Consider the following 24,653-nt stretch of genomic DNA (forward strand, 5'->3'; position numbering starts at 1 on the left):
TGGTGAAGCCCTGGCGCAGGTTGCCTAGAGAAGCTGTGGATGCCCCAGCCCTGGAACTGTTCAAAGCCAGGTTGGATGGGACTTGGAACAATCTGGTCTAGAGGAAGGTGTCCCTGCCCACAGCAAGGAGGGAGCCAGATCATCTTTAGAATCCCTTCCAACCCAAGCCAATCCATGACTATATATCAATACTTTATACTGAACTGTTTTCACATTATAGTTAAAAAATAGGCAAAATTTACATTTTTATTTTGGTGGCAGATTTTATTTCCAACCCTAGTCTGAGGGTCCTGTAGCAATGTTAACAGAAGATGCTGAATCATCAGTCAAATTAAAAAAACAGTGTCATCAGCTGCTTCGGGACGTAGAGGTGCAAGCACATGACGACAAACAGGGCATGTTCCCGACTACAAAAGAGAAAAAAAAAGCAACAGGTTGTTTGCATTCAATTCTACTGAAAAGCTAAATGCTATTATTTATAAAGTATTTAGGGTCCCCACAATAGCACGATCTCAAACTCAAATTTGACTACATAGCTACCTAGAGCTGACAAACTCAGAAGAAAGACTTGTTTTGTTTTTACACCAGCTACATAGCAAATGCATCAGGTTCTCTCCAAGTTCTTCTTCACAGCATTGATTTTACAGGTGGGACTTTTTTTTTTGAGGCAAGCATTAAAAATAAGTTAGTTACAGCCCAAATCTAAGATGAAGTATTTTGTCCTAGTTTTCAGGGATAGTAGCTTACTATGACAAGAGAAAAAAAAATGGCAGGACATGTATAACAAGAAAAATGAATATTGTAATCAACATTATCAAGGTAAAAAAAATTATAAACCCATCAATTAAATCCATCAGCCCTCCATGCTAGAGGTTTTCTGATATGACCCCCATGGTAAAATCAATTAATCTTTCTCTTATACTCCTGAGAAAATTGTGTTACACTGTAAGCTCACTGAGAACTACCAAGTCCAGGTTTGCACTGCACATAAAGGAGAGTGGCAGTGCAACTAAAAAAAACATACCAGTTCATTAATTATGGTTGCTTTAGTCTAGCTTCAACATGATGCAAGCCTTTTTAAAACATTTGGAAGCAAACTGATTACAGATCATGAAAATTAAGTCTAATATTGTATAGAATTACTAAAGGTAATTTTTTAAAAAGTTTCAGTATTTCCTCTGCCAGCCTTAGCTGTCACAATAAATGGGTCTGACATTGTGATAAGCCAGAGCAAACCCTTTGCTCTTCTCAGAGAAAATTACTTCATTGTCCTTACTTCAAGATAGGAATATAGTAAAGAAAGCTTTTCTTGTACCAAAACAAGTTATAACCCAGCCATCTTTCATTCTTAGTAAAGGAAAACATGTTTTCCCTTACAGAAATATTCCCTCTGTTAAAGAAACTGCCCTTCAGGTAAGTACAAATATAATTTTTTCTTCACTTGCACTAGAATTTGGTTCCATAATGCATAAATTCAAATAATATTTCATAAATTCTTGGTACCTCATCCCACATTTTCAAAGAGTTAAAAGTTGTTCTTTCCAGAAGAATACACAATATACACAACCCCCCCCACCTCCAAACCCTCCACCAGTTCTGTAGTACTTACTCTCTGTAACCAAAGAGTTACACAAGGTTTGTGAAACAAATGATGACAGGGTAGCTCTGTTACGATTTCACCTTCCACATATTCACTGCAACAGATAGTACAACACTGCTCTTGACCTAAACCCATGATGAAGAAAAAGCATTAATACCTTGTTTTACATCTAAGATAAGCTCAAATTAAAATACATATATTATCAACAGTAATGGTTACAAAGTGCAGTCACAGTAACTCCATTAAAGATTACTTTTCCAAATGGATCAAAATTATATTCAGATTCAAAAGATCTTAAAACAGCATTATGCAGTAAGTATACTTAAATATTGCATCTATGGTATGGGAGAAAGTTGAACTTGTTCTTACAAACTTTGTGGAAATTACTTTTACATTATTTTTTATAACATTGTAGTCACCTGTGAAAATAATCTGTGGCAGACTATCTATGATTTCTTTTGTAGCTGGTGGATGAGTCTGTTCAACATCAAAAGAAAGGGACTCCAATTGTGCCAGAGCAGTCTGAAAGGGGTAAGCAGAGATCAAGTTCTGTTATTCACAAATGTAACATTTCATACAAAACAAACAAACAAACAAACAAGAAAAGAAAGTGCTAGCAGCATTACTTTTTAAAATGGAAGATATTTCTGTTAAACTAACCATTTCATAATTTTTATTTTTGTAATGAATGAGATGAAACTGAAGGTCAAAACAGCAATGCCTTGCTTTTAAAGCATTCTTAGAGTATGAGGACAGAGTCTCAACTTAATCTACAATGAACATTTGTTAATTTTATAAAGTTACAGGAAAAAGCAGCAGGTTGAAAATGTAATAAAGCTTCCAATCTAAAACTGTCCTTTCATTGTGCTTCTGAAAATAAATGCCTCATTAATGTGTTTCCTGGCCTCAATTATTAAATTATTCAGGCACACACAAAAAATATTAAGTACCTTAGCTATACTAAGAGTGTAAACTTCAAGAAATAAAGACCCCAAGATCCATGTAGATATTTCTAATCTTAAGACACATAAAATGCTCTGAAGTAACTTTTTTTAAACTCAAATTTTTTACCAAACAGAATCTTTAAGACTACAAGTCTACACCATATTTGCTGCGTGTATTTGCTGTGTACATCATACATTCAACTGTGTAAGACACTGAGAGGATATCCAGTAGAAAAAAAAAATTAAAATCACAGAACTCAGAATATTTGGTTCTATTTGTTGAGAAATGTACTACCTGTTTGAGCAGCACACAAACTGGCACTGAAGAACCAAGAACACAGAAACACTGGGTTCACACCCTGAATGAATTAGTCACATCCTTTAAGTACAACTACTTACTGTTCTAATCAGCTTGAAAATTAATTGCACTGTTGGCCACAATAGTCTCTTAGTAAGAAGTGTAAGATAGTGTGATATTTTTGTAATGCTGGGAATATACTTAATTAAAAAGCTCTATATACTAGAGAAACACTGGACTGTACAGAAACCTCTTCAGTAGTCTTTCCTCTTAAACTTTCCCTGAACTTACAGGGAACTTACAGCTGCAACCTGAAAACATGCCTGGATTTGGATCACAGTGACAAGGCAGCTCAAGCTACCACACTACTACAGATCTAAACTAGCAGTTTTATACCTACAGTCAAACCTTTGTGCAGAGAGAGATCAGCATGAGTTAAGAAATATTTACAGCTCCTATTGCCACAAGAAATTTGTCAGTTTAAGGGAAAACCTGGGGTTATTCCTAGTGCAGCGTGCAAGTTCCCCTACAAAACAAGTACATTGCTCCAATTTTACAGCTAATACCCATCAAATTCTGGTACAGCAGACAGTACTGCCTTACTAACATTAAGATGATTTTAATATTTGTATTTGGTTTTTGCTCCAAGTGCAATGGTCTGAGAATAAACAGTAGGTAAAATACTATGCTTAATCAGAATAACTACTACACCTGGAAAAACTAAGTAAGATCCCAGGGATACAGAAGGTTGCAATATTATTTATGTGTCAAACTTTTCTGTTTATATCCGGCATGAGTATTCTTAAACAGAAAGCACTGTATTGCTTGCTTGCTTCTGAAACCTACACAAAAGAAACATTATAGACACAAGGCCATATAGTCACTCTGAGGCTGATAGCCACATTTTCAAATTCAAAGTAAAGTAGTGTCTGTTTTATAACTTTTATAAGATCCATCTTCAAAATAACTATACTTCCTCTTATTGCTTGTGTGACTGCTTACTTCTCCATGCAGCAAAAACAAAATGCTGGACATTTTTCTGTTAAAAACAAGAGTGCTACAGCCTACAAGGGTTTGAGGTCCTCACGTCTGTGAACTGGCACAGGAAATACTTATAAAGTCACTGATGCAGCAGAGGCAACCAGCCTCTTCTGTACTGCTAATGAAGTAAACCAGACACAGCCATCTAGTTTCTTTATAACAGATGGAAAAAAAAATATTTTAAATCACATATATATTCTATTAAGTTTTAGGAACCCAGAGAGCTATAAAAGCTCTACAACATAGGTTTTCAAAACAAGTATCTAATATTTTCATTACTTCTCCTGTCCAAATGTCACAATTATTTGGGATAGATCTCTCCCACTCCCTCCCCTCCAATTAAGAGACACTTGAACTTTGGATGCTTTATTGTGTCACATCCCTTTCAAGTATTTCAAAGCCACAGTATATTTTACTCATATTTTCTGAACAATTTTAGTAACCACTTCATAGTGTAAAAGTATGTGCTCTACATTCTGCTTGAGATTTGAAGGGAATATTTGGAATTCTTACTCAAAACCTGTGTTGTCTATGCGGTCACAGTCCATACAACTTTTCCTGTTATTACTCAGTTACCACTTTCTACTGACTAATTCCAAATATGCCAAGACTTCTATGCCCACCATAAAGTTTCACACGCTTGTGTGCTACTTTCAAGCACAAATGCTACATAAGAGAATCGGCTTTTCCACATTCACATGCCCTCTACCACCAGTTCCTCTGCCTACTTCCTAATGGTGTTCAGTGACACTATGTTCCTGGTGACACAAACATACTCCTCAGCCAGCCATGCACATTATCACCCAGGATTACTTTTACAGGTCACTCTGACAGGACTGCACACATTTCTTCTGACAGAGTACTTAGGCAAATGTTGTTATACAGGAATGAGAAAGAAAAACTTGAGAGTCATAATAAACTCAGGCTCCTTCTCAAGTGCTAATGTGCAGATAAAAAAAAAAAAAAAAAAAAAAGATGGGATTAGTTTTCCCTGTCTACACAGATCGTCTTGCTTTGGCGCAAAGGAGGTAAACTGTTTTTGCAGTTCTGAGAACCAGCCACTACGAAAGAGAGAAGAATCTTCTCTATGTGGCTTCAAAACACTGCTTTTACAATAGGGATATCAACAGACCTTCTCCAAATTAATGAAGTGTCTCTAAATAAGTAATGATAACAAGAACCTAAACAGCTGGAGAAGGCCCCGTGATACTTGATCATGAATATGACCTCCTATATACCTTGGGGGATGTACAAAACCTGGAAACTGCATGACTGCCAACTTACGAGAATGGCCCCTTCTACTGCCTCGGAAAAGACCTGGGAATCTTATTCAGAAAATCATTGACTTTGCACATATTCATCAAAAAAAAACCCCATTATCTATGATTATTCCACTGTCTGCCAGCTTTAGAGAGCATTTCAAAGTGCCCTTGGTATTTTGTCTGCAAGCACACTATGACATACATCCTGCCTAGTTCACCCCTTTAAAGTGGGTGCTAGCAGTCAAACTGCCCCTTGCTGCCCTAAACTTATGTAACCTACAAAACATTCAGTTCAGCTGTTGTAACACCATATTATATGTCTACACATCATTTAGCTCTTATTTTGACAAATACCCTGCAGGGGAGATTCTTGCAGTGCAAGAATTGTCACACTGCATCAAACTAGATCTCAGCTACCTCTATATTCACTCTGACATTGACCAACCTGAAGTAATAAACAAAAGACAAAGGCCATAACCATGCTGGTTCTTGATAATAAATGCTTTGGTCTATATTCAAAATTAGACAGGTGAAATGGGATAGAAAAAGGTAAAGATAAAAGGTTTTTTTTTTCCAGGTGGTATCTTTTCCTGATTGGAGTTTTTTGTTTGCCCGTTATTGGGTGGGGTTTTTTCAAAACTTTTTTTTTAAATCTAAAATACACAGAGTAAGACAGTGTCCAAGACTGAGCATCAAGATGTTTCCTATTACCATCCAAGTAGCAGTTGCATCTGGACAGTTTTCCTTATCTCCTGTTAATGGGCCCATCAATGTCTTGCCACATGACTCAGAGATAACACTCTCCAAGAGCCAGTTCTGTTTAACAGGTGATTAAGAACACACCTTGTGACTCAAAATAACATCAGCTCATTATGAGATGCTCCTCCCAGGGGCAGAAGCTAGGCATTCCCACCTGGATAAATCCAGGAATTTCTAGACAGAAAAGCAGCCTCTCCACAGGTTTCCGAGAAGACACAACAACCACATCTGCCACTCCAATTTGGACTGCTACCAGCACGCTGGCCAAAGGGGTGTCAGGTTGTATTCTGACTTTGTCAGTGGTCTTCCTTTTGTATCATTGCATGTATTTTTGTCTTCTTTTTTCTTTCCCCAATAAATTGTATTTCTGACTTGGAGTCTCTCACTGTTTTTGCTTTCAAACCAGAACAGACAGTCAAACACAGAAGAGTCTTCTACTCATAAATAAAAATTTGAGTAAAAAAAAATTTGCAAATGTACTCTTGCAAAAAAAAAAAAAAAAAAAAAAAAAAAAAAAAAAAAAAAAAAAAAAGCCAGGACAACTCACAGGCATAGACTCAAGCACAAGCTTTCCTTTGTTATGTAGAGAATTTGGTAAAAATCTTTAGAATTAAATGGCATATGTTTATACTGGTAGAAACCAGTAACTTTCTTTGCCTTACAAGGACATAAATGCATATACTAAAAGGAGTAGGCACTGATAAATGACTTCTTGTAGTACACCCTTTAAAAGAACTTTCAAGATGTATTTTCATGTTTGCCAACCCAAAAGTTCAAGCTAACACAGGAAAGTATTTTTTTCTTATTCTCCTGATTTTCAGATTAAGTTGAAAAACAATTCAACCATAAATATTTATGTCACAATATCACAGATATAAGACCATCAAAAATATTTTAATACCTCCACAGCTTCTAAGTGTCCCTCTACTGCCATATATGTGAGAAATTGAGGTTCCATGTAAGGAATGGCTTGAGCAAGTCCTAGGCCATCACCAAACTCATCAAGTAGTCTGAAAAACACAGGTTAGGAAACATGGTCTTATTTTCAAAATAAATAGTTACAAGATAAAGTCTGGATATATCAAATTATTGCACATCACCTGTTGTTAACAGCCTGATACCCAGCCAGCTGATCTCTCCCTCCCTTGCCTCAACTGGACATGTAAATAAGATAAAAAGCTTATGGGTCAAGAAAAAGGGCCATGAGTCATCAATCACTACCACAGGCAAAACAGACTCAATTCAGGAAAAGCCTTAATTTAATTGGAAGGTTGAACCAGATGATGATCTTTTGAGGTTCCTTTTCAATTTAGGCTGCTCTTTAATTCTATTCATTTATTGCCACTAAAAATGGATTTGAACAGTAAGAAAGAAAGACAAAAACTAAAATACCTTTCCCTTAGCCCTCTCTTTATTTCCAGGCTCAACTTCACTCCTTCATCCTTGAGGCCTCTAGTTTCCCTATCCCAAGCAAGGCAGAGGGAAAGGAACAGGGGTTGTGGTCTGTCCATGGTTAGTTCCTCTTTGCAATTACTTCCTTCTCACGCCGTTTCCCTGCTCCTACATGGGTTTTTCCCACAAGCTGCAGTCCTTCATCAACTACTCCAGCACAGGTTCTCCCCAGACACAGTTCCATCAGCAAATCCCTACCTGTTCCACCATGGTCTTCTCCGGCACCTAGAGCACTTCCTGCCCCTTCTTTTCTGACCTTGGCGTCTGCAGGGTTGCTTCTCCCACATCATCTTCATTTCTCTCTCACACACTGCTTCCTGTTCAGCATTTTTTATCCTTTCTTAGCACCTTCCCAGAGGCCCCACCCTATGGTGGGTCCACCAGAGCCAGCTGGAACAAGCTGTGTCCCACATGGGGCAGCCCCAGCCTCTCAGAGGCAGTTCTGCAGTTCTGGTGCCAGCACAGTGGTACCACGCTCCCACAGTATATACTTCAGAACATCCTGATGGGAGTTTTTACTGTGAAAGGGTATAAGTTCAGCTAATATGTTTCATATGTATGCTATTAAGATTGTTTTACAACAATCAGATTTTGATTACATCATGTGTAATCATTCTTTTTTAGTTCTGTTTTAGAAATTCAGGAATTAAATCTTAAAACAAGCAAAAGTGAAATGATGTACAGGTCTGCATATGCCCAGCAGACCAAACTTAACAGACCATCAACATCTTTGTTCCTTTTACTAGTAACTAGGAAGCTTACCAAGACTAACCTCCAACACTTAAAAGACAGCTTCTGTCCCTGTCACACAATTCCATTGCTAGCTTATTGCCTGACAGTGTAAGAACATAGGCCTTACTTCTAGTTTGGACTCTCATGCATTAGCCCCTTTTATGCTTTTCTACAATATAACTTCATAAGGAGAAAACAACAGTGTTGGTATGTCTGCACTCAAGTCTATATCTTAATAAGCAGAAGAGAGCAAGTGTTATGTCTCTCACTGGAAAGCCTTTTGTCTATCCCATTCTAAAACAAACACATTACACTATTTTGTATGTGGCTCCAATCACTTTATTCCTGGTATTTGAAACATTTTTATAATAAATTGATTGCAATATCCTTCAGTAATCTAATGACAGAAAATGGAGTGAAGCATTCAAAATTATTATAATATTAGGTAAGTGCATGGCATTTCAAAGAGAAATAAAATAGATTTATAATGACTAACTTACACCAGTTTCAAAGGAGGAAAAGACCAATTATAAAACAGGACTGACTTGAATGCTGATTACATTTATATTGCCTTATTTCTGTTACACTTCCACTTGAAAATTAAATTAGAAAATACACCCATGCCTTGCATATTTAGGGCACCAAAATGTTCTCAAATCACAGCCTGATTTAGTAAATCTGCTCCCTTTTCTCTCATTAGAAAATACATAGCACTTGAAATACCTTAAACATTTAAACTGAGATTATTAGTCCTTGAAGCAACTGTATACTGATAGCCATAAATACTTTTGACATCTTACACAGAAAAGAAAATAGTAACTACAAAACCTCTGAAATGAAAGCAGACAACTATCAAATGCATACCTCCACTCCACATCCAGGTCTTCACTCACACTGGAGTCATCCTCAAGATTGTTATTATCATCCAACAAGAAGAATCCAAGATGTATAAAATCACAAATTGGTTCATTTTCCTCGTCACTGCTACTTTCTACTTCTTCTCGGTACTGTAACCAAGGAATTTCACCTTCCTCCAATAATGTCTGCTCCCTTTATATAAATAAATGAAAAGCTAAAACTAAAAAGCTAAGAGAATTTACAAACATATATAAACAACAAAAGCCAAACATAACACAAAGACTAAACAGGCATGTTTCCCAGACTACGGAGTCACAGATTAGAAATTAAGCATTTGCCATAAAAATTCAAGAAATTCCCAGAGCTCAGAATCTCGTAAACACCCATAATTCTGTGGCAAAGTTTTGTCTAATGCTCAAGGCCAGCAGTACAGTAAGCAGTTTGTTTAGAATTTTCCCTAGTACAGTCATCATCCCTGACAGTGTTAATAAATTTGGTACTAAACATTTTCTTATTTATCTACAAGTTCCTAAAGGCGCTAAGGAGAAAGATTGCCTTGACACCCAGAGTAACCTCCATGGAAAAGCCTGGCCTGAATGCGATGCAAAGAGCTACTACTTGCAAGAGAAGCTATCTTGCAAGAGAAAGACTCCTCTCATTCCTGGATATTCTAGAGGAGCAGAAGTCACCTGGATGCAGAGAGTCATGGGGCTGTGAGGCACACTTTCCCTATAGAAAGGCAGATTATGTTAAAGATGCATACATTTTCATGCTGTTCATATCAAAGACAGTTAAAAAGCACACAGCTCCATTATTGTTGTTATGAAAGAGATGAGTTGTTATAAAGTTTTCCTAAAGTCACACTAGTTCTTCAAGACCCAAGAATGTGGAGAATACTAAAAAAGCATTACCAACAAATGGGACGGCTTAGCAATAGGTACTGTGCACCTAAGAGTGGAAGAAGCTGAAAGAACACTTAAATGTGGCCTTTGCTTTATAAAGGTTCAAACTAGAGTCAATATTAGATGCTTAGAAAAAAAGCCAAGAACATTCTTCTTAGCTGTATACAGCTACAAATTTTGCCTTATAGCAAAGGCAGCTACAGTTTATGAGTACTGAATGACTAGAAAAATAAAGTAAGTTTAAAGTTACTAGAGCAAGCAAGAAATTCAAGTTTTCTTTAATCACTGATAGGGCTGCAGAAAATGAGCAGCAGTGGACTAGGAGAAGCAATAAAGCAGAGAGATAAACAAATTCTTTTCAAGGAGTCCTAAGCAGTATCAAAGGATGTTTATGTAACATGCATATCTTAACAATTAACTTGCATAACAGGCTTTTTAAAATCAATATATTAAGTCTATTAACCATATTGACACTACATGTCAAGATGCTCTCATTGCTTCTGTATTTTTCATTACATAGAACTGCTTGCATGAAATGCCATATTTTCCCTGATTTGAAATACATACAACTACTCAGATTATTGTGATGTAGGCAAATGATTGTTGCTAGCATGGTAACTGCTTTTAGATGTTATTCTATGTAGTGCTATGTGAATACCCTACTACTGGCGATGCTAGAAGCTATAGGAAGTTAGCCAATAAAATAAAGGCATACTCTTGGAAACAGAAGTCTGTGCTCTCCTCTTTCACACCACTGCTGCTCCTCTGCACACCAGGGTCATGCTCCTCCCTGCTCAAGATTGTCTCCCAGCTTTCATCACTTGAGAACTGCTCTTTTTCCACAGCAGTAAAATAGGAAAGCACAGATGTAGACCATTCTCCATCACTGCACTCTGAGCTGCAATTTAAAAAAGTAACAGAATATGAATTCAAACACTGCTTTAGGGGAAAGAAAACAATTTCCTACTTTTCTATCAACATTGTTTTCAATATAGGCAGCTTTTTTCTAAGAGAAATTAATCTTGTGCTATCTATAGATGCATTACAAATCAAGTGTACATAGAGTTATTTAAAAAAAAGAAAATTAGTCTGTAAAAAAGAATTCAAACATTCTACGCATCGTACTTTGCAAAAATGTTTTGTTCTTCCCTTGCCACATATGTAGAGTACAGGAAACAACTCAAGAACAGAAACCAGACTCACTATACACATATTTCTCCTAGATTAGAAAAATAGCAGCAGTGGCACAAAATAGTAGAGCTAGCACAATCTTAGGAAGGATGAACTACTGCTAGCATTGGTAATGGCACTTAGATGATTCACTCACTACAGTGATAGTTTCTGAAATTCAAAATAAAGCAAACTAGCTATGTGACTTCAAAAAGTTAGAGAAAACATACATGTCAACAGCCAACATGCTTACTAGACCTCGTTTTATAAAGCAATCCACAACACCCACAGCATAGTTTTCTAATCTGCTAAACCCAGTATGTTTAAGTGTATTGTTACTTCCCCAACTACAAACTCACTAATTTCCTCCCTTTATTGAAAAGTACAAATGCATGCCAGTAGAACTTTCAATTTAAGGAATTTTAAGTGCTTTTGAAAAACTGCATAGTATACACTGCAAGTTTTACAAGAATAAATAAGTTAAAGACACAGATTATATATAAGCATTTTAATTTGAGGCGGGAATAAATTTTTCTATCACAATTTTGATGACTATGAAAAGTGATGGAAATGATAATATTCATTAATTCTGGGCTATTTTAATGGATTACTTTAAAAGAGAAATCATACCTATTATGAATTCTGATATGTAGTCTAATGCATCTCGTATTACACCATCTAAAGGTGAATATTGACTTTTTAAAATATTTTTTTCTGTTTGGTTCTTTGGCTTTGTGTTGGGAGTTTGGTTTGGAATGTTGTTTGTGTTGTTTGATCAAGTTTTTTAATATATATTTTACGATTTCATCTTAGATGAAATTGTATATAGCTGTATATAGCTGAAATTGTATATAGCTGAAATACTCAGATGCCTTGTTTTAGTTGTTCCTATTTACAATCTGAGAATTACTTCCAACACACTTTAAAATACTCCTCCTTTGCTTTTAATCAAATTTGTTCTATTTAAGGTTTATACACAAAAACTAATTCAGACCAGGAAAGGATATACCTAGAGTCACTAACAAAAAACAACTGAAGAACATTAAATATTTCAGAACTCAGGATTTAACTGTGCTTAGTTCTGCATGAGTGCAGAACATAACTTAATGGTTAGAGAGTTACAGACTTATCACTTGCCGAAAGCACAGCACATGAACTTAGCATCTGCATGTGGATTTGCTGACACTAGTCCCACCCCTGGCTGAACCCCCTCCTAACCTGTACCTAACTGGCACACAGTCCAAAATTAAATGGACTGAGCTAATGGATATGATCCTCCTCCCTCCAACCCTGCCCTGGGACCTTCTACCACCCTTCCAACTCCGAACATACATGATTCTAACAAACATGCAAGACTTTCTCCTTTCCACACAGCTTCCACATGCTAACACCACAATAGCTGTGCATCATCTTGAAGAGAAAATATAAGGTGGGGGCTCACACTGCAGCAACCAAAAGGTGAATTTCTCCTTGGGTTGGGAATAAGCTAAAACTGAGCTGAAGGATGTAGTTTGACACGTATGTCAAATCCACTTTTTATGCAGCTCTGCATGAACATAAAATATGGTTTAAACCTTTAAACATAAAATTTCACCTTTCAAGAGTGAACATATTACTCCTCTGTACAGACTAATCATTGACAATTTATTTAATAAACATAAGTATTTTTAGGTTTTAGAACATAAATTATGGGGATTCTAAGTTAAAACCACATGATTCCTGTATACTGGTTCAGTTACTGTCATCATCAAGAACATTTGAAATAATCAATCCATGTTTCTTTCTGTCATGTTACAATAACCCATCACTGTGCATCATGGAAGCCAATGGTATAATTGTAGAATACATTACACTTCCTTCATGGCATTTTAATTTTCTAGCAGCAGCATTTCAAAAATTGAAAAGATTATGCATTACCAAAAATTTTTGAAAAGTAAACCTTACAAGGAAATGAAGGATTCATTTGCAAGTGCCTTTATTAAAAATCACAGAATTTTCAGGGTTAGAAGGGACATTTGAAGATCATCCAATCCAACCCTTCTGCCACCCTGCCATCCACCCCTTCTGCAGTCCAACCTGGGACACAGGAATGGTCCCAGGTGAGTTTGGAATGTCTTCAGAGAAGGAGACTCCACGACCTCCCTGGGCTACCTGTTCCAGTGCTCTGCCACCCTCAACCTAAAGTTCTTGTTGCGGTAGAACTTCCTGTGTTTTAGTTTATGGCCATTGCTCCTTGTCCTGTTACTGAGCACCATTGAAGGGAGTCTGGTGCCATCCTCCTGCCACCTGCCTCGGAGCTATTTATTTGCATTAGTGAGATCCCCTATCAGTCTTCTCCAGACCAAACAGACCCAGATCCCACCTCTCCTCACAAGAGAGTTGCCCCAGACCCCTCATCATCTCTGTGGCCTCCACTGGACCCTCTTCAGTAGCTCCTATCTTTCTTCAACTGTGGAAACCAAAAATGGACGCAGTACCCCAGATGTGCCTCACTAGGGCAAGAAGGGGAGCGGGATCACCTCCCTGACCTGCTGGTCACACTCTTCCCGATGCATCCCAGGACTCCACTTCTCTCCTGGCCCCTAGGGCACACATGACCAGCTCATGGTCAACTTGTCACCCACCAGCACCCCAATGTCCTAACCAGAAAAGCTGCTCTCCAGTGGGTGAGCCCCCAGCCTGTGCTGCTACTGGGTGTTATCCCCCACCAAGTGCAGGATCCCATACTTAACACCTTGAAGAAGAGAAGCCCCCAAGTCTACTATTTTAAAATGCATTTTGTTCTCTCATAGTTGCAACTCTGCAACGTTTTAAGGACAAGATTTTATGCTAACTAATTTTCGTGTTTTTCTCTCTACAAAAATACAGGACATACTATTAAGCAGGCTAGCTTATGAATGGCAAGCACATGCACAGGAGAGCCACATCAACATCCAGAAGACATGTCTTGTAAAGAATGCAGTGGGAACAGAATCAACAAGATGAAAGCAAATTGCAAGAAAAAGAAGGAAAAATGCCATCACAAACATTACTACATCTTCCATAAATTATCATAGGGTTAGAAATGTGTTTACCCTCAAATAGATCAGTTATATAATTCAAATTAATAGTGAAGAGTTCTAAGCTAACATTTTATGAATAGAATTTAATCAACATAAGGTTTATCCAAATTACTTTGTCTTTTGGGTGATGTCTTAGGCAGACTATATGGTGCTTGCATCCCCGACCGTCTATTCTGTTTATGCTGGATATTAAGTTCTGCACCTTTAACACTGGTTCCAAGGAGAAAGAAATGCACAGTTTGTTATCAGAAACTGCACTCACTCCTCCACATTCCTGCTCCTGGACTGTGTTGCCTGCAGCATGGACAGACAGCAGGACAGAGCTCTCCTTTGCTTTTAGTTAGTTTTTAGTTAGCTGAGGCAGACAAGTTCCCTGGACTGTGGTTTTTCTTTTTCTTGGAACTGTTCAAACCTGCTCCGGACTGAACACCCAGAAATACACCGGTAGTTCATACCTGTGGCCCATCTGGGACTGGGACGCTGCCAGAGGGACTGATAAGAGACTGAGCGAGCTGAGTTACACATCACAACAAGGACTCTCTGAATTTTAATACTTTTTCATTTTTTATGTGTGCGAATATTTTTCTCGTTAAATGAACAGGGTTTTTTTCCACTTTTCTCCAAGGAAACATTTTCCCGAATCAGTTGGGTGGGGCCACTTGAATCTGCTTTCTAGAGGGACTGCTTTTGGAGTTTCCTCCCAAATTTGTCCTAAACCATGACAGCTGAAGAGCTCAAAGCAGGAGAAACCTGAACATTGCTTCTCGTGTCAAGGTTGGATCAATTTGTAAATCTAAAACTGTCATAATTAATAGCTACTTTGGAAACACCTAGTAGTCTGAAGAATTTCCATTAAAAAGGGATTATAAGCAACCCTATCAAGTTATTCGTCAGATATTACAAGGAAGAACAATTTCTTTCAAAAGGCTGGAGTCAAGAACATAAATAGGCTGCCATGCAGAATACTGAGATTTGGAAGCAAAAAAACCCAAATTCTGAAGAATAAGCCTAGAAGGAAACTTTCAAAGGTGAACAAGGCTTTCAGTCTTTACCCTCCATCTGCTCAGTAAAAATGAAATAAAAATAAACAAGTAATATTCCTCAGTGATAAGATGCTCTGACTGCAGACATAAGGAAAGGCTTTTTACCAGAAGAGTGAAGGATAACTGAATGGAAAAGTTGTCATCTTGTTATCTGATCATATTCTGAATTATGATCATTATGTCTCATTTGAATATGAATGTCTCATATGAATCTGATAATTATGTCTCATTTGCTAACATATTGTTCAGTTTCTCACACTACGCAAAAGATTCAATACTAAAACAGATATAAAAATAAAATTTTTACCTGTCTTCATCTTTGTGGGGCATTAAGGAATGTCTGTTGCGGTCTTCAAACTCATTCCAAAAAGCACTGCCACTTAGAACATTGTTTTGCTCTTGAGCTAGTGCATTTCTTCTTAAGTCTATTTCTATGTTCTTTTGATGACTGTGCATTCTTGAGAGAAAGAACACACCAGAACTCATCTCATCTTTGCCATCTCTCAAGGGACACTCAGGATGGCACTGCTGGACATCAGCAATTCCAATTCTCCTCCAGGAATCATTTTCCTCTTCATCATCACTAGGGAGATGATTTTCTCTCTCCAGTTGTTTAGCAGTATTTTGTTTTCTAATTTTAGGTCTCACTACCAGCTCAGATGAATTTTCTTGGTCAGTGTCTTCATCACTGATGTTTAATACATAAGTAACTGGTACAGGGGATCCAATTCCAACATCCACTACATGTTTTGTCTGCTGTGTTTCGTAACTGTCAGCACCCAGGCTAATTTTAGGTGCAGCTTCATCTTCAGCAGATTTAAGTGTCCTATTGTTTGGACATGCCAAAGGCATTGGTCCTGCTTCTTCACAACTTTCTCTACAAATGCCGTGGTTGGAAGCAGACAGTCGGGACTCTAAGTCATTAATAGACTCCATGTCTTTTTTACACTGAGAAAGTATGTTATCTAGTCTTCCCTGAATTAGACCTGCTGCTTCTCTTATCCAAGAATATTTGTCTAGAGCATCCTCTTCCTCTCCATCACTGCTATCTGGCTCAGAGGAGTCAATGTTTATGAAAGCAATTCCATTTTTACCATTCAAATCATTATGCCCTCCAGATGTGTATTCTGCAGGGCCTTCAGATTTTTCATAAGGATTCATCAAGTCCTGTGAGATTTGGTTGCCTTCAAGACCATAAGAGAATACAGAAAATGGTGATGTTTGGCTTGATGTACTTTGGCAAACAGGTTCTCTAATGTCAGCATCTTTTGACAAAGGCTCATCTAATAAATCAGCAGAAAATTTAACCAATGGACTAGAATCTTCAGAGAAAGCTGTAAGAAAGAATGCACTGGAATAACCAAAACCAACAGAAATATTCTTGTCTACAACAACTGCTCATTAAAAAAAAAAGGGATAATTTACTAGGACTGCAGTACAAAGTGATAGAAACATTTATAAGAGATGTAGTCATTCTTCAGTAATATATTTACTTTCTCATTTATACAAACTAAGCCTACAGAAATAGATATAAATTCTACAATTCCAGCTACAGATGTGATAGGGGAAAAAGTATTAAAGGAACATATACACAAGCAGAATTTTTACATTGTTTATATAAAAGGGAATTACAGGAAAACCAAAAGAACATTTCTCTTCATGTTGGACTATCCATTCATTAACTGGTTAAATTGTGCCTTCTGCCACACTCAGATAAAGTCACTTATTGCTACTATAAATTACATACTAAAAGAACTGTATTTTTTACCTGCACCTTTGAGTGCAACTCCTCATAAGAAGAAAATAGCGGGGTTGAATGTGGTGTTACAGTTAATAGTTGCTTCATCACAAATGCATTTTAGATATATTACACTTGAACACCTCTTGCATAAAGGAACAACAAACATCAAATCTAGCAGCAAGAGTTAAAGAAGGTAAAAAAATGTATACTACTTCTACTACAAAATCAGTACTTTTCAAGTAATTTTTAAACTTCTAACCAAGGCAATAGTCCAAACTATTTTGTCCAAAATCTCATCTAAATCATTAGATGAGTCTCCATTACTAGGTTGGTGAATTCCTGGCAGTGGAATCTTATGAGAGCTATGCTCCTCAGCACTAGGAGTCTGGCTTCTAGGAAATAATACTGTATCTAATTAGAATCTTGAAGCTCCTCCACAAAATTGCTACAAGCCAAGGCTGGTTGGCAGGCCCCACTACAGATCGTCCACGCCACTCCTCTTGCTCAAGCAGAGTCATGTATAGTAAGTTACCAAGGATCAAATCCAGTTATATTTTTAATATTGTCAGTAATACCTCCTCTTACTCATCTTCTACAGTTTCTTCGATTCCTAAAGCACTGGGATGGTAACTTCATGGTACAGGTACTAAAGGGGCCAACTAGGAAAGATGCTCTCCTTGATTTACTGCTTGATAACAGAGGGTCTCATGACCCATATGGAGACCGGTGACAGTCTTGGCCACAGTGAACATGAAGTGGTAGAGTTCAAAGTCTCTAGTGACAGAAGAAAAAAGTAAAAAATTCAACTCTGGACATGAGGAGAGCAGACTTCAGGCTTCTCAGGGAACTAGTTAGTGAGATCCTGGGAAAATGCTTTGGAAGTTGCTGGGGTCAGTGCTGGTCATTTTTTAAGGACCACATCCCAAGGGCACAGGAACAGGCAATTCCAAAAATGCTGGAAGTCAAGAAAGTGAGGTAGAAGGCCGGCTTGGATGATTAGGGATCTTTTTTTGGAGCCAAATCAAGAAAAGAAGGTGTATGCCAGTGGAAGCAAAGTTAGGTGATACGGAAGGAATAGAGATGTTGCTGCCACTGTAGGGAGAAAATTAATGTGGCCAAAACTCAGCTGGGGTTGATGCAGGCCAGAAACATGGGGGCCTTAATAAAAAGAGTTTTATTAAGTATGTCAGTAGCAAAGCCAATGCAGGAATTGCATTAGCCCATTAAAGGATGAGGATGGTCACCTCACAGATGGACCATCAAAGACAAGGCAGAGTTGTTAAATGATTTCTTTGCCCATCTTCAGGACTGATGAAGAGAGGATGTCCAAAGAGGTCCCAGTACCTGAGCTAGAGAATTATCAACTCCCAGTCAATCCTGAACATGTATGGGATCTGCTGCTCCTGCTGAATCTCTATAAGTTTATAAGGCCTGACAGGATTCATCTGAAGGTAGTCAACTAGTCAGCTGATGTCACAGCAAGGCCTCTCTCAATGATTTTTGAACAATTCTGGGAATCTGTAGAGGTCCAAGCTGACTGAACCGTGGCTAATGCTGTTCCAGTTTTCAAGAAGGGCAAAGATGACCCTGGAAAGGCAGACCCGTCAGTCAGCCACACGCTGCTACAGTCCACTTCAGTGACTGATAAAATTACAGAGATGACTATTCTGGTGTAGTGAAAAACCTGAAGGAAATGCAGCCATTGGTCACAGCCACCACAGCTTCATGAGAGGAAAAGTCCTGCTTGTCAAACCTATTATGACATGGCATCCCAGCTATTGGATCAAGGGAACTTGTTCATGTAATCTTTATGGATTTTAGCAAAGCTTTTGATACTGCCTCACATAAGTTCTTCTGGACAAAACACCCAGCACACAGATGCATAAATACATCATGTGATGGGTGAGTAACTGGCTCACAGGTCAGGCACAAAAGGTGACAGCGAATGGAGTGAAATCTCACTGGTGACCTGTCACTAGTGGGATTCCACAGGGCTCCATCCTCATCCCTGTGCTCTTCAGATCTTCATAAACAACTAAGACACAGGACTCAAAGGTACACTAAGTAAGTTTGCTGATGATACTAAATTGGGATACTGGAGAGCAGCCCAGGGGGATCTTGGTCAATGGCAAGTTCAACATGTGTAAGCAGTGCCCTGGCAAGCAGGAGGGTCAGCCCTGTCCTGGGGACATCAGGCACAGCATCAACAGCTGGGCAAGGGAGGAGATTGTCCCACTCTGCTCTGCTCTGGGGCAGCCTCATGTCAAGTGCTGGGGGCAGTTTTGGATACTACCATGTGAGATATAAAGATATAAGAGAATGTCTAAAAGAGGGTCATGAAGATGGTGAAGAACCAAAAGGGGGAAGCCACACAAGGAGCAGCTGAGGTGACTTGGTCTGTTCATCTTGGAGGAGACTGAGGGGAGATCTCACTGGGGTCTTCCACAACCCCAGAGAGGAAGAGTAGGGGCAGACCCTGATCTTTTCTTGAGGGTGCACAGTGACAGCACCCCAGGGAATGGCCTGAAGTTGTGCCAGGGGCGGTTTAGGTTGGGTATCAGGTAAAGGTTCTTGCCCTGGAGGGTGGTTGGGCACTGGAACAGGCTCCCCAAGGCAGTGGTCATATCACTGGCCTGACTGAGTTCAAGAAGACAATACTCCTGGGCACACAGAGTGATTCTTGGGGATGGCCTATGGCCAGGAATTGGACTCAATGATTCTTGTAAGCACCTTCTAATTCAGAAAATATGCAGCATTTTAGGTAATACCTATCCACCCAAATATAATACCAGCCAGGGAAAAATGTAGCCTACTGGAGACAAAGAAAGTAAATCAATCCAAAATGGTTCTGTAAGATAAATTTAAAGAGTTGTAATATACACACAAACAAATGTAAAGGAAAGGCATTTTGTTATTAGACTAATTTACATACAAAGCAACTGTATTAGGAACAGGGAGATAATATACCCTTAAACTGCATATATCTAATGATCCATAAAATAAATGCATGCATCTCTGTGTAACTGAAACAACAAATGTGGTAGCATTATATAGAGACTCCACTAACGTCAATACTGCTTTAGAGGAAATAGACCTTTAACTAGATCGAAGAACAGAAAATGTATGAAGCATGGACAACAGTAAACACACTTCAATTACAAAAAATTTAAACCACCCTAAGATGATCTACATCACCTAACAGATTACAAAAGCAATTGAATACAAAGCTAAAACAGCACTATACCATTACCATTTAAAAAGAAAAATTAGAATAAAAAAGCAGTTTCAAAAGGAAGGGAAGGAGGAAAGAAAAAGCTACCTTGTAGAGCAATAGAATCACTTATGCTAGAAAAGACCACTAAGGTATCAAATGCAACCATAAATCTAACACTGCCAAGTCCACCATTAGACTATGTATGTACGCCTTTTAAGGACCACCAGGAACTGGCAACTGCCACTTTTCTGGGCAGCCTCTTCCAATGACTGGCAAACCCTCTGGTGAAGATACTTTCCCTAACAGCCAATCAAACCTCCTCTGGTGCAATCTGAGCCCATTTTTTCTTGTTCTATCACTTGTTATTGGGCAGAAAGAACCACACCTGCCTCACTCCAGCCTCCTCTCAGGCAATTGTACAAGACCAGGAAGATCCTCTGAGCATCTTTTTCTTCAGGCTGAACACCCCCAGCTCCCTTAGCTGCTCTTCATTTGACTTGTACTCCAGACCCTTCCCCAGCCCTGCTGCCCTTCTCTGGACACATTCCAGCCCCTCAATGTCCTTCCTGAAGTGAGGAGCCCAGAACTGGACACAGCACTTGAACTGTAACCTAACCAGTGCCCACCACAGGCAGATTGTCACTGCTCTGGTGCCACATTATTGCTGACTCAGGCCAGGTGCCCTTGGCTCATACTCAGCCAGTGTTGAGAAGTACCCTCAAGTCCTTTCCCCACAGGCACTTTCGAAGATTTAAGGTTCTATCAAATAAGGTTTTTCAAGCTGAAAACCTCAGGCAAAGACATGGGACCATATTTCTAATCCAAGAAGGCATTCTGTATTCCTCTATTAAATTATTATTAAGATGCTAATGTCACAGAAGGCATTTTGGTAAATACTAACATCCAATACTCATTAAACAAGAAAGGGAAGTGGTCTAACTGGTATACATAAATAAAAAAAAGGAACTTTTAAAGATGTTTTAGAGGTTTAATCTAATTTTCACTATGGTTGACAAAGAGAACAACCTGGTTCATGATGCATCAAATATTTCACAGCCTCATTCTAAACAGAAGGTTAGAATAGGCATTTTCTTCCAAATGTGAATTTTAATTTGGACAAAATAATTTGAACTAAACAATATTATTGGTTTCTAGTTTGTTAGAACACATTAACTCATGATGAATGTTCTTCAGGCAAAACTACATAGCCTAACGTAGATTTATTAGATTACTTACACTTTATACAATGAAATCTAGTATAAAAGCAAATTAAAGACATAGGAAATATACTTTTCATGTTATTTAAGCGGCTCAATAACATGAGCCACTTATATGGCTCTCAATGTGCCTTTTTCCTCCAGTCCCAAGCATCCCAGTTTGCAATGGAATGGCACATACCCAAAGATATGTACATACATACATAAAGGATTCTCTTTCTGAACATCTTCCAATTCTAATTGTTTGCAGTTGTCATTCTGTTGATGTCCATCTCTGTCTTGGTTATTCAAAAGTGGTGTAAACCCAACATAGGAATGTTTTCTTTCACCTGTAATAGTCTGATATCCTCCTGCAGGTTTGGGCCAGGTAGTTTTGCCAAGTCCTTGGCCCATTGCTACACAAGATTATGGGGGAAAGAAAAAAAGATACTTGTTAAACAACAATATGTCTTTGCAGTTTCCCTCTTCCCTAATACTTTGATATACTTTTTTATCAAGGAATTTTCTATTTCTCTAAAGTCTTAAGCTTCACTTACAATATGATTATTAAGAACATAGAGTGCTCTGTGCCCATACATTATGAAAGCATGTAACCAAGTGCTCATCTACACTAAATAATATTGGCAAACACTGACTGCGTCCCCACCTTAACATGCTTTTAGTACATAACAGAAACTTAATAGTTTGGTTTTTTTAAAAAAGTAATCCCAGATGTCACAATTTTTTTTTTTTCTTTTTCACTCTGTTCATAAATCTGATGCAACACATGTATCAGCTTGCAGAAAAGATTTGCAAGCACTACAATGGAAAATCCTTCAGGTAATACAACACAATTCAGGTAGCCCTAGCTAGCTTATCTTTGTGACTGGAAAAGTATAATTAATTAAATTGCACCTTCTAAAATGATAGTCCCGGGGAAAAGGCTTTATTCTTACTGCTAGAAGTAGTATGTTCAGGCCTGGTCATACAAAGCATTGCCCACACACTGCTTCTTCTTGCAGCAGTTTTTCATATTAATGAAACCTACAGCTTTTACCAAGAAAATATAACATAAAGAGTAAAAAGGAACTTGAGAAACTGTGGAAAAACGCTGCCAATATTGTAATAAAGAGAGATTTTAATTCAGCAGTATTATCAGGTATTAATAATCTAACACACAGGTTCATGACCAAAAGCTGTTGCTTGTAAAAATGCAATTAGAAGTTCACTATTTCAGCTATACAGTGACTTCTTTGTGTCCCTCTAAGTCACTTTTAATCTTTATTAGATATGGAATTAAAAAGTTTCTGTTCTTGAAACTCACCAAATTAAAAAGTTAACATTAAAGACAAGGAAGATTAAGTTTGCAACCATTAATATAGAGTATTATGAACTTTAGAAAAATATGAAAGCTTTTTTATTTCCTGGCTGTGCAACTAGTCTCTTCATTACACTTAAAAAGAGTATCTATGGACAGAGACATATGAAAGGGATTGAACCTTGGCAGAAAAAAAAATAGCAGGTATCTGAGGCATTTTTTTCCTCATTCATCTTTGAAGCTCTATGTAGTTTGATTACACATAATTTTCCTGGAAATATTTTTGAGTATTTGTTCAGATCTGCCCATCCTACATTAAAAACCAGAACCTAAAATGTTTGTTTATTAACTATAGCATTCCTGCAATCTTTAGAAAGGTGAAAACTCTAGCATCTTTGCAAAACAAAAATCCTAGGAACTAATGCAAGAAAAAACAGGACTGACAATTAATTTTCCTATCTAGTCAGCCAGTAGTTAATATCTTTATTAAGTCAACCAGCAAATTATTTATTTTCAACCAAGCTCTGACACTTCAAATTTCCCTTCACTACAGCATGGTTGGTCAGCAGACTGCCAGAGGGAGCTGATAATTAGCAGCCACATCCAAATCTGCAGAATAAAATCCAACAGTTAAATTAGTAAATCAGAATAGCAATGCAGAAATCTGTTCTCAAACAAGTGGTTGAAACAAACCAAAGGTAAAAATACAACAAAATTGCATAACTTCTAATTTCATTTTGTTCTCTAAAATATCAGTATTGTTCAAAAACAGATGTCCACTCAACAGAGTCAAGCTCTCTGAATGCAAATGTTTCATTTTTTAAAAAACGGATGTTCACAACATGCAAAATCTGTTTAACGCACTACTTTTTTTTTTGTTCCAAATAATGCTCTCACATACAGAGTCTCTCATCACATATTCAACTGTTTCTAGAAGATAGAGCAGGCAGTTATTATTCTTCTGTCCTGGGGAAGACTTATTAGATCAAGACAGTGAAAGCTTTTACCACTTACTGGAGTTATGGATGTTGCATTTGGTTTTCAGGAGAGACTAACTTCTACCTAAGTACAAAACATCTCAAAAATAAGAGATAGAGGCATGCACTTATTTACCTACATGCCTAAACTGAGCAGCATTTAGCCACATGAATGCAGAGACCAATTTAGAAGAAACCCTTCAGACAATGAAGCTGTGAAACACAATATCCTCTCTCAGGTATATTTCTTCCAGGCTAGCTCAGCCTAAGAAGTAGGTATTGCTCCAGAAGGTCAGTTTAGTAGACCTGTTCAAAGCACACCCAATAGTCCCTGACAAGACGCATTTCTGCAAAATGGACCAGTCTTAAGAGATGTATCACACCAGTGAATAAATAACTAAGGTACAGGGCAAATGAGCGAATTATTCACTTCTCTGGCTGAAGATGTTTATACACACACCTCCATGCTTCCAGAACATTATTACAGTCACCCGAATTCCTCAAAAAGATTGTGAACAGGAAAGCATTTTGGATTACCAGAGCTGATTAAAAAATGGGAGAGACTGACTCATAAAACACAGTTCACAAACAGGTAGGTCCAGCCTTTAAGAGGCACTGCCTTAATCACTGACAGAGTGGTGTGCTTCCTCTACTTCTACCAACACTGCACTAAGGACACCACTCCCTAGAGACACCAAATTACAGGTTGCAGCACAGAAAGCCTCAGAATCTAGACCAAATCCTAACCAACTTGTCCTCTTCCACGAATTTAAAAAAATGAAAAAAAAAAAATCCCCGTTTTTCCAGATGTAAGTGTTCAAGATTAGAGTAGATGCATGCCTGCATGTGATCACAACCTAGAACTGTAGGTTTAAGTTAAGAAATCATCCATATTCTTGACCACAATACTACATTTAAAAAATCTAAAGCCGATTTACAGAGCCACATGTAGGACTGGAATTTCCTGCTTAGACAGATGCTGGCAGTATCCTGTCCTCACCCACTGAAACCTGGTCACCTCCCTTTACTCTCCTCTCTATTACCTTTTGTTCCCTCCTATCTCCTCAACTCCATCACATCCTGT

The 24,653-nt window shown here is 38.0% G+C and overlaps 1 protein-coding gene across 4 annotated transcripts in view; it reads right to left on the bottom strand.

Moving 5' to 3' along the window:
• Positions 1–214: 214 nt before the first annotated feature.
• Positions 215–24,653, bottom strand: part of PJA2 (praja ring finger ubiquitin ligase 2) — a 33,411-nt gene continuing 8,972 nt past the window's right edge. For 2 of the 4 annotated variants that reach the window (XM_054003347.1, XM_054003348.1), the window contains exons 2-9: positions 21,499–21,690; positions 15,431–16,457; positions 10,564–10,746; positions 8,953–9,138; positions 6,806–6,914; positions 2,020–2,122; positions 1,610–1,725; positions 215–407 (exon numbers count right to left, since the gene is read on the bottom strand). In XM_054003347.1, the coding sequence (XP_053859322.1) occupies positions 327–407; positions 1,610–1,725; positions 2,020–2,122; positions 6,806–6,914; positions 8,953–9,138; positions 10,564–10,746; positions 15,431–16,457; positions 21,499–21,688 (1,995 nt within the window). In that variant the 5' untranslated portion in view covers positions 21,689–21,690 and the 3' untranslated portion in view covers positions 215–326. Of the gene's footprint in view, positions 408–1,609; positions 1,726–2,019; positions 2,123–6,805; positions 6,915–8,952; positions 9,139–10,563; positions 10,747–15,430; positions 16,458–21,494; positions 21,691–24,653 lie in introns of those variants that run through there. The other 2 variants (XM_054003349.1, XM_054003351.1) reach the window with 2 other exon arrangements.

The sequence above is a fragment of the Vidua macroura genome, chromosome Z (assembly GCF_024509145.1).
Source record: "Vidua macroura isolate BioBank_ID:100142 chromosome Z, ASM2450914v1, whole genome shotgun sequence".
Taxonomy (NCBI): domain Eukaryota; kingdom Metazoa; phylum Chordata; class Aves; order Passeriformes; family Viduidae; genus Vidua; species Vidua macroura.